Source organism: Perissodus microlepis, chromosome 20, assembly GCF_051167445.1.
Source record: "Perissodus microlepis isolate ML-2025 ecotype Zambia chromosome 20, ASM5116744v1, whole genome shotgun sequence".
NCBI lineage: Eukaryota > Metazoa > Chordata > Actinopteri > Cichliformes > Cichlidae > Perissodus > Perissodus microlepis.
The window spans coordinates 30661423-30671551 of record NC_140480.1 but is presented as its reverse complement, the minus strand read 5'-3'; the positions used below and the strand labels follow the sequence as shown (position 1 = coordinate 30671551).

Below are 10129 nucleotides of genomic sequence, written 5' to 3'. Positions count from 1 at the left end.
CTTTGACGTCACTGCAGGTCAACCAATGAGATTTTATTGTTCTTCTTTCTGTGTTTAACGGCAGACTACAAACGGTAAATTCAAATGGATAGCGCCCCCACTGTACAGGGTGATGTGCTACTTTCTTCTTAACACGCTTTCCTTTCACTTTCTTTGTATCTGACATATGTTTTCGTAGATATACATATTAACCCAAAATAACATAATAAATGGAGGAAAACAATTAAACCACAGTCCTAAAACCAAGACCAGCCAGGCAAGGCCATGATGATCCACTTGGTAAAGGAAACCTGCCAGGCATCTCTTTTGGCCTCCAGACAACAATTCTGATGGCTAAAGATCCAAACGGGACAGGGAAAAAAAAAAGAAGAAAACAAAAAAGGAACACCTCTATAAACATCTGCACATCAGGTAACCTGCTCTACTCCTGAGCAACAGCTACCCTAGGAGGTGCTAGAAACATCCTTCAGAGATTTTGGTTCCTTCTGAGATGAGCATCACACAGTTCCTGCCGGTATGTCGGCTGCAGCTCCATATTGTGAATCTCCACGTCTACCTGTTGGATTTGGGACTGTTGAGGCCATTTCAGTACAATGAATTCACTGAACTCACTTGATGATCCGAGAAAAAAGAAAGAAAGAAAGGAAGAAAGATCTTCTGTATATTTCTCAAAAAATGTGATCCTGTCTCCCTGAACCTTAAAAGACACCTCTTTGACTGCATTTGGTCAAATTCCCCTTATTTCCACATGTGGTATGTCTTCCTCATTAAACCGACATCATTGTGATGCAATCTACATTATTTATCTACTGGAAAAGTTGCTAAAAGAGTTCTGTTTCTGGGGCAAATTTAATTTCTTTCTCCCAGTTTTTCTGTTATTACATGCAACAGAATATATTCATGTAATTAACAGTTTAAAAAATGTATTTAATAATACTAACTAAAAAAATAGATATAAATGCAAATCATATGCATATATTTTCACTGTCTACACATACAATTCAACGTAATTAATGCAAGTGTTGATGAGAGCTGGTGCTGATGTTTGTAAAACTGAATCCTGCTCCTGCTGACTGATTGTGATTATACTGGAGTATAATAAATCTCCCCTTGAAGGACAAAGTTTGTCCCCAGTGCACTCTGACTTGGCAAACAAGCCTTTCTAAAAAGCAATTTTCCAAGCATGCCTCCGGTTTGGCTGATTGTTCTTCAAGGATTGCTGCCAAACTACAAACTCTGTCAGGAGGCAAAAAAACCCCATCCAGATTAAATGGTTTCAGATTACATTTCAGACAGCTCAAGACCTGATTGAATCACACCTCAGATTTCTATAGTTAGATTGAAAAAAGGAATCTTTTTGCAAAACAAAACATTTGATGAAACTAAACTTTTGAGGGCCTTACTCAAGTGATAAAGACGTAAGCAAATGTAAAGAACAAGATGGAAAACTAAAAAAAATCTCCTGCAGTAATCATCACTGCAAAGGTGTGTTTTCTGCTTCTCTTGAGGTAAATATAGAGGTCAATGAGTTCTTCTCGTCTCCTTTCAGTTTCATCTGCAATGTCACAGGGAAGTTTGCATGTAACTGTCCTGCAGTGCATCGAACCAGATGATGTCATGCTGCAGGCAGTAAGAGAGGGACTCCAAAAACCAAAATAAAACTGGTCTAGTCCAGCCAGATAATTATCCTCTCCAAGGTTTGACCTATTTCTGACCACCCTGGTGAAGTTTCACCATTCAAATTTCCAGACTCTTGAGAACTAATACCCCATGGTGCACCATGTTTAAAATCCTTTCTGCAGTTCATTTGTACATTTAGGAAAAATAAACTTCAGATATATTTGTATTCATTGTTATTAAATGACAGCCAATAATTTCCATTAAAAAGTATATAAATACATATAAATATATGTTTAAAATTTTTGAAAAGGGCTAAAAATGGTAAAATTAAATACTAATCAACTGAAAAGATGCAAACTAAAGTTTTAGCAAGTCACACCCACCTTGTTTTAACAGAGATTTTTCTAAAATTGCAAAAGCAAAACAATTTTTCACCACTTATCATTTTCTCATAGTTACCCTGATCCCTGCTTTTATAAACACACTATTCTAATGTCAAACAGCCTCTGCATGTATTTTAAGTGTTATGGTTTTATATTTGTATATATCTGGTTTATGCTGCAGCCCCCATGTGATGTTTCCTACAGTGTTAGTGAATAGTAGCTCAGCTTTAAAGATTTTATCACAATACCTTTCTTTCCTTTGAGGCTGGCAAATACTCTGCAGTACAGCCACACTTTCACCTTTCTCCTCTGTCAGTGGGAAGCACCAGATGACTGAATAAATATACTTTGAGCCTGTGCTGCTTGACCTTTTTCTTTCCTTCTTTTTTGATATTTAACAGCCAGGTTTGATGGATATATTCTCCCTTCTTTGATGTGTGACGACTTATATATCAACTATGTGCGAAAACTGTCACGCATGTGGCTGATGCTAATTTTAAAAGTTGGGTCTTTGCATTCAGTACGTTAAGCTCAAGCTAATCTGTTCATTCAGCTCCACTGACAGAATGCTAAAGAGATTTGAACAAAAAATCAAGAACAATACTAATACGATAAAGTGCAAGTAGATAGAAAGTAGATATAAAAAATAAACAGTTGCCAGTTATACACAGGCAAGTGGAAAAAGTGCTTGAGTTTAAAGGATCGACAACACGATGTGACATTGACCTTGTGTGCGTTCAAGGTTTTTTTTTGCCTTTCTGTGCATTTCACACACAAATCACAACGTCTGGGAGCCTATATGGATGTATGTTGCATGACTTTGAAGGCTACACTATGTTACCTGACCAGCCAGGTGACATAGGGGAATCTTCAGACAAAATGTGGCCATTGATGTTGAGTCTTTCTCTTCTGCTGTACTAACAAGGCAAATAGGAAATGCAGGGGTAGATGATCTAGACAAGAATAATGCTAAGTAATGCACCTATGACTACTGACTGTGACAGCAAGTAAAGATGTACACAGTATTCCAATGCACAAAGCAGAGCCATGTGCATAAAGTATAATAAAAATGTGCAGTAAACAGGATTTCTGTGAAACCCGCTCAAATATATCTCAGTAAGATGGTGCAGAAAAGAATAAAATAACTCATGAATCACTTGAAGACTCACAGGTGAAGCAAAATACTGGCACAGAAAAAGGGAGAAACAAAGAGTGGGCAGGACATTAAGACATGGGTGACCCAAAAAGGGCAGGTAATCACACTGGAGGAAAAACCTAAAATGAAAAATTCTAACAAAGATAAATTATGACCGTGAAGACCAGATGAAACTTCAAGATGAAATAAAGTATTTTATTATGTTAGCTGCTATAATAATCACTTGATCTCCATAGAAAAATATAATTTGGAACATGAATTGCTTTCTCAGGGTAAGACTGTCACCACTGCAGAGAACATCCTATTCATGCCTAAGTGGTCGAGAGTTGAACATTCAGCAGAAATGATATAAAGTATGGAATGTGCAATCATGTGCTGGAAAAATATTGTAGTGCGTGCATTTAAAACCAGCAGATTCCGCTGCCCTACTTGCTAGACGTGCATCCTTGCAGCTTCATCCCTAAACTAGTAGGATCTCTGTTTTTTGACACAATGGAGAAGAACCAGCATGCAGAGCAGAAGCATAAATACAAGGGGACATTCACTGAGAGCTCTAAAAATATCAGCTGCACTGCATGCAGTCTGGAGATGATCAATGATATGGTCATGACGTCACTGGCAAAATTTATATCTAGTAAAGATTTCATAATTTTGTAGTCCAGTTTTGTGCTTTCCCCTGTGTCATCTCTCTGACACCATTACCTGTAGATCCAGGTGATGCAGTGCATCTTCAAAATCTCTTGAACCAACAATAGCTGCAGATAAACCCTGAGTCTGCAGCCACTTTCTCCCTCCTTTTTCTTAAATGCACATTCTTTGCCCATCTCCTACAAGCTTCCTATTATCCTGCTTATTCAGCTTTTTATTGTATTTTTTATTGAAGAAATCCAGCGAGGTAAGGAAACTAAAACATCTCCCATAAACCAGCCTCAAGCTCTGAAATTCTGTATTCCTATTTTATTTAATATAAGGATATCTGTTATTGATTCCAGTAATAATTATTTCTGAACAGTATTTATCATTAGGTGTTAAAACCACAGCTCTAACTCGTCTTGTCGACACTTAGAAATTACTGAAAATATAGATGTACAACAACATAATATAACCAAGCTTGCATTATTAATTAAGAATAATGCACAATAATATACAGTTAAAACATATAAAATGCATGATTCATTGTGAAAATGTTTACTTGCTGCTGCTGATAAATACAGAGGTTAAAGTAAAGTCCACCAAAGTCCTTTCATAAATCAAATCAGATGTGGTTCTGACCCTGTCAAAAATGATGGCGGTCGGTAAAATATTTTATGATTGAGATCCATGTTCTCAGACGCAATTTCCTGTGTTTGTGAAGTAAGGAAAACGAAAGAGACAGACAATAAATTTTCAGGAAAGAAGAAGAAGAAGAAGAAGTCAGCATACAGGAGGGTTTGTGCTTCAGTTAAAACTGCCTGCCACACATGACAAACGGGCTTGTTTGCAAACGCTCACTCTGAAGTGAGGAGCTCCTCTGCAGCTTGTCTGACTCTGTGAAAGGATCCACTGATGCAGGTACGAGGCTCAGAATTTTCCACGCTCTGTGTACAAGGCATGATTGAAGACTGCAAAGAAAATGAACATGTGATAATGAAGTGTTTAAATTAATTGAACGTTTAATCTTTTAGCAAACAGCGACAATGTGATGCATGGTTTCTGACCTGTTCTAATGGTTTTTATCAATACCTTGCTGTGTACTACCAATACTTCGTGACTCATACTTTTTTTGAAGACCACCAAAAATAAGAACAAAACAAAAACAAGTAGTGGATGGGTAAAATGATATTTTCTGATTGGGAAAATGCATTAAATTTAGGTATACTGAAATGTATTGACATTCTTGTTATTTAACAAATTTTTCATCTTACACCAACTTTATACTTCGTTTGTCCTTCAAGTAGTTGTTAAGGTTAATTGTGTGATTGCTAACTGATATGGACTTGTTATAAAATCCATATGACTTATGATATTTCTCAAATTTTATTATTAAATAATAATAATAAGTATAATAATAATAGGTAATAGAAACAAAACACATCGCAAAGTGACCTCAAAACCTTTTGGGGCTTTTTTCACTTTTGTCAGAGAGCACACAGTGAAACATGAGACAGTAAAGTGTGGAGAAAGTGGGGGAAGACACACAGCAAAGGCCCTGAGGTCAGACTCAAACCCAGGCTGATGTATTTATCTCTGCAGCAGAAGGTCACCTGCTCAACCCAGAGAGTTAAACTGGCCCCTTTTCCTTTTATGAATAGTTGCAAAAAAAGGGTCACCTTTACAGATATGTTGATGAGACACTCTTTTGCCTCTTATCTGGTTTAATTAACCAAATTCAGCACACAACTTATTAAATTACCATATGCCTGGGATTTGACTGTGTTTTTTACTTGTAAATATGACTATCATGTAATCTGCTCTGCTCCTCAGAGCTGCTGCCTCCTCCTCCTCCACAGGCCTCAGATGACTGCTTGTGTTCAGCTTATGCTGGCTGCCACCCTGTGGATGATGCCTGGAGGCGTCAATACTTATCGCAGCAGACGTAAACCAGCAATTTCACCCAGAGAGATGAATGCCCTGCTGGATTACCATAACCGAGTCCGCTCTCAGGTCTTTCCTCCTGCTGCTAATATGGAGTACATGGTGAGGCACTTGTATACATGGACACATATAGACAGTTTGTTTGTATGAAATGCACTAAAAAGGTTAAATAGTGAGGTGATTGTTACCTCCAGCAGCTCATTATACAAACTAGCAGGCAGCTTATAGTGAAGACCCCAGCTCTGCTACATGTGCTGCAGACAGTGCCGAACGCATTGAAAATGGGGAATCAGAGACCTCTGCTGGACAAACTATGAAATTACAGAATTCCCAAATCCATCCATGTAAGCTGAATCCAATAAACTGGTGATAAGCCAATATCGGCTATAATATCAACCAACTGATTAATCAGTCAGAGTCTAGAATACATAAAATATGACAAGAAAACAAATAACTTAAAAAAAAAATACTCTACAGTGCTCAAGACAAAACAATATCTTCTTGATAACTTTGCATTAAATACAATTCTGTGGTATTTTTGTAGTTTTGTTTATGTTATTTTGAAGTTCTTCATTGTATTTCAGAGGGCTATGCTACTTTTTACTGCATGTGCTACCTAACAATATAAAATAGCAGAATTAGTCATTACAGCCACTAGTCACTGGAATCAGTTACAGTGATAAATTACTGTTTTATTGTTGGCCCTTCAATAAATGTAACCACGGAGAAAAACAATAATAATGTGATCCTGACTTGGGAGCATTGCCTGCATAGTTTGGGTGTATGACTTTGTGTGTTTGCTTTGGTGTTTTATACAGAATAGGAAAAAATGTCATGTCATGTTAGGGATTGGTTGTTAGTGACAGCCCCTCTGTTGTTCTCCTTTTCTGCTATTTATGCAGCTGTGGGATGAGGGACTTGCTAAGTCAGCTGATTCATGGGCTTCACGATGCGTTTGGGATCACGGTCCGACACAGGCCATGAAATACGTGGGTCAAAACCTGTCAGTCACTTCAGGAAGGTAGTACATAGCTGACAAACTGCAGAAACACTGAATACTCATTATAATTATAAATTGTTTTTTATTAATAAAATAAAACAAACACTATATGTATGATATGTTGATTGATAATTTAAAAGGTACCAGTCCATCACAGATCTGGTCAGGTCCTGGAATGATGAGAGGCATCACTTCTCCTACCCAAACAGATGCAGTGGATCAGTGTGCTCTCACTACACTCAGGTATGATATACTCAGTGATTCCATTTTAGTAGATTAGAGTGATATCTTAGCTTAGATAAAATTAAACATGTGTTTTTCTTCCCTATGCTGTGTAATAACCATTAGATATTTATATGTTTGTACATACTGTGAAACTAAGTGTTAAGATATTAAAAAATACATTTATCATCAATTTCATTCATTCAAAATGCAGAAAACAGTGAAAACCTGAATTAAATAAATATTTTTTCAGCTCACCTATAGATACAATAGCACACAGCTTTTCTAAGCACTTATCTGGTGGGGTTTTCTCGGCACTTTGAAGAGCTTTTCACAGTTTTTCTGTGTTTTCTGTCTCTTCATGTATTCTCAGTCTGACTCTATGATGGTGATGCTCAGGACTTTGTTTAGGGTTGTTGATTTTACACAGAATCAATGCACGTCCATCAGATGTCTTGTGTTCTGTTGTATATCATAATAATGTAATAATGTAAAGTGTGTGCAGCTCTTTAGGCACATTTAAAACAGTAAATATAGCACCATCAGTGTATGTGTTCCTTAAAAAATGTGGCTTCAGTTATTGAAAAACTCATCATTTAGATTATAATCAAGTATTTATGATCTATTCTTTCTGGAAAAGGTCGGATCCTTTTCTCTTTATTTTATTAAACACTACTTTCTTGCTTTGGAGGGTAAAAATGCATATTTCTGGGTTTAAAGCAGCGTAACAGTTGTATGAGTTTAAGTGTTTCAAGAGTATGTTTGTAAGTTTAAGTTTATTAGTGCTTATTGTAAATTAGCAATGAATCGTCCCGGGTTTTAAAATTGTCATGTGGACTAAACATGGTGCAGTTTTCATAATCAACAGAAGGACCTAAAGAAAATGTTTATATCACAAATATTACAGTGGGTGAAAACACCAATCTATGACAACAGCTGTGTTTTCAAATTAGCGCTAACCTCTGTAAATGTGTGTGGTTTGACTTGTGTGCATATGAAGAGAAAACATGTGCTTATGGTTTGTGTCAGATGGTGTGGGCGAGCACCAACAGAGTGGGATGTGCTGTCAGGAAGTGCTCCAACATGGACGTGTTCGGCAGCACCTGGAGGGAAGCAACGCTGCTGGTCTGCAACTACTTGATAAAGTAAAGTTTGGGAAATATGCTCATTCACTTTTTCACCAAAAGTTTGAAGATGCAGCTCAAAACTGTGGCTTCCTCCGAGACACATAGGATGCTTATTTTTTAAAGTAGAAAATAAGTATCCTCTATGCAAATGCTAATAAGCTAATCATTGTTGGTTGTAGTTTCAGTTTTAGTCTACTATTAGATCTTGAAAATGCTTTAAATCCAAATGATCTGTTTTATTTCACACATATGGGATCAGTTTAATGTTTTTAGTTCAAACCAGGTTCAAATAGGACACAAGAGGCAGATTTCAAGAACAAAAAGTGAGCTTTACTTGTATATACAAATGTCTTAATGAAGTTGGCAAAAATAAGAACAAACAAACAAAAAACAAAAACTGAAAATAGACGGTTGCTGTTTTCATCCATGTTCTAAGTAAAAAAGAAAGAACCAATACAGACCCAAACCCTGCTCTCACAGGTGCAAATACCCATTTAACTATTACACTCAGAATCTCACCTTTTAATTAGCATTATATTTCTTTGTATTTCAGAGGAAACTGGGTGGGAGAAGCTCCGTATAAGACTGGAAAGCCATGTTCTGTCTGTCCATCCAGCTACGGAGGCTCCTGCTGGAGAAACCAGTGCACACTGAACAAAAAACCCAGGAGACTTTAACACAAGAAAGAAGCTATTAACACAACACAGTGTTTTAATTTGTAAACTGAAAAAAAGAATCCACAACAGTTCCAAATGTGACTCACAAAAGCTGTACAACAAGACAATCTGGATAAATGACGCATGTGTCCAGTTACCACTGTTACCATTTGTACTGTAAATACTTTATTTACTGCAACACTTGAATTTCTATTCCAGTTACAAAATAATGTTAAAACTGTTATTTCCTTTGACTTTCAGGAGCTTTGCACTGTTAGAACCTGTTTAATAATAATAAAAAAGCAGTTTTATGCTACAAGTTGCTCATTTTAGCCCTGATATACATCTTTGATTGTCTTTCTAGACTGTGAACCTGTTCCCACAGTAAATGACAATGCATTTATGGTTGCCTGTTTGCCTGACCGAACATTAATTAAGTTATAAATAACTGATGAGGCTGTATATTCAGTACAAGTAATTCGCTGTTCACCACTTGTGTTTATTCACTGCAGCTGCAGGAAATTTTCTGTCCTGCATTTCACCTCATTACAGCTCACCATTTACCCATCAGAGACTTTTTCTGTCATAAACCTGAGCCTAATGCAGCTTTTATGGCCTAAAATACGAGGGAATCAGCTGTGCCTCCCAGCTCAACTGATTTGTGGACACACACACGCATGCACACACACCCAAACGTAAAACATTTGATACAGAAACCAGTCTCTCCCAAGCAAACAAAGTCCCTCACAAACAAGTATAAAGAGCAGCTGAGATCAGCACTTTGTTGACTGTAATGATTGTTTATTTAGCAGCTCTATTCAGAAATGGAGAGTGGGTGTAATTTTCTTTCTTTGTGCAAGGTGTTTCTCCTTACTCTACATTTTTGTGCAGGTGTGGTTTTACAGGTAATTGCATACACTGTTTTCAGAATTTCAATCAATCAGTTTCCACTGATACAAACAGTTAGATGTTTGAAAAACACCGTTATCCTCGCTGGATGAAATTTTCATGAGAATATCCACACCGCCTCATGCCTGCAGACGATTAGCGAGAGAAGCTGAACTCGGAAGAAACCAACATCAAAATCCTTTTCCTAGTAAAGCTAATCCTATTAAATTAACACATTATATTTAATCTGGTTCTTCTTTAGATGCTGTTACACTTACTGTTTTTTACATTTTAGGCAATTTTAACTTAACAAGCAGTATTAGTGTGTTAGTTAATGAGCTTTAGAGGTGCCAGAGAGTGGATTTTGCAATCTTCAGCCAGTCTTAAACTAAGCAACTAGAAAGTATTAATGCATATTTTTGAAGCTGGCCAAAGAAAATATGACAAATTTCCCTATGGAAGCAAAAATGTCTGTTTGCATGCAGCTGAAATGTGCCAGCACG

At 36.9% G+C, this 10129-nt stretch overlaps 1 protein-coding gene across 1 annotated transcript; it reads left to right on the top strand.

Moving 5' to 3' along the window:
• The first annotated feature begins 3651 nt into the window (after positions 1-3651).
• On the top strand, positions 3652-8887 carry r3hdml (R3H domain containing-like). The gene is made up of 6 exons (XM_084917738.1): positions 3652-3762; positions 5623-5835; positions 6636-6754; positions 6874-6976; positions 7985-8100; positions 8636-8887. Exons 1-6 carry the CDS (start codon positions 3652-3654, stop codon positions 8757-8759), a joined length of 786 nt encoding a protein of 261 aa, XP_084773864.1. The 3' UTR covers positions 8760-8887.
• The last annotated feature ends 1242 nt before the right edge of the window (positions 8888-10129 follow it).

Bases quoted from the DNA above. Each gene is read 5' to 3' on its own strand.
- r3hdml (XM_084917738.1), top strand. From the start codon at position 3,652: ATGGAGAAGAACCAGCATGCAGAGCAGAAGCATAAATACAAGGGGACA. The intron at 6,977-7,984 runs GTATGATATACT...GGTTTGTGTCAG, and splicing joins TGTGCTCTCACTACACTCAG to ATGGTGTGGGCGAGCACCAA. The intron at 8,101-8,635 runs GTAAAGTTTGGG...TTTGTATTTCAG, and splicing joins GTCTGCAACTACTTGATAAA to AGGAAACTGGGTGGGAGAAG.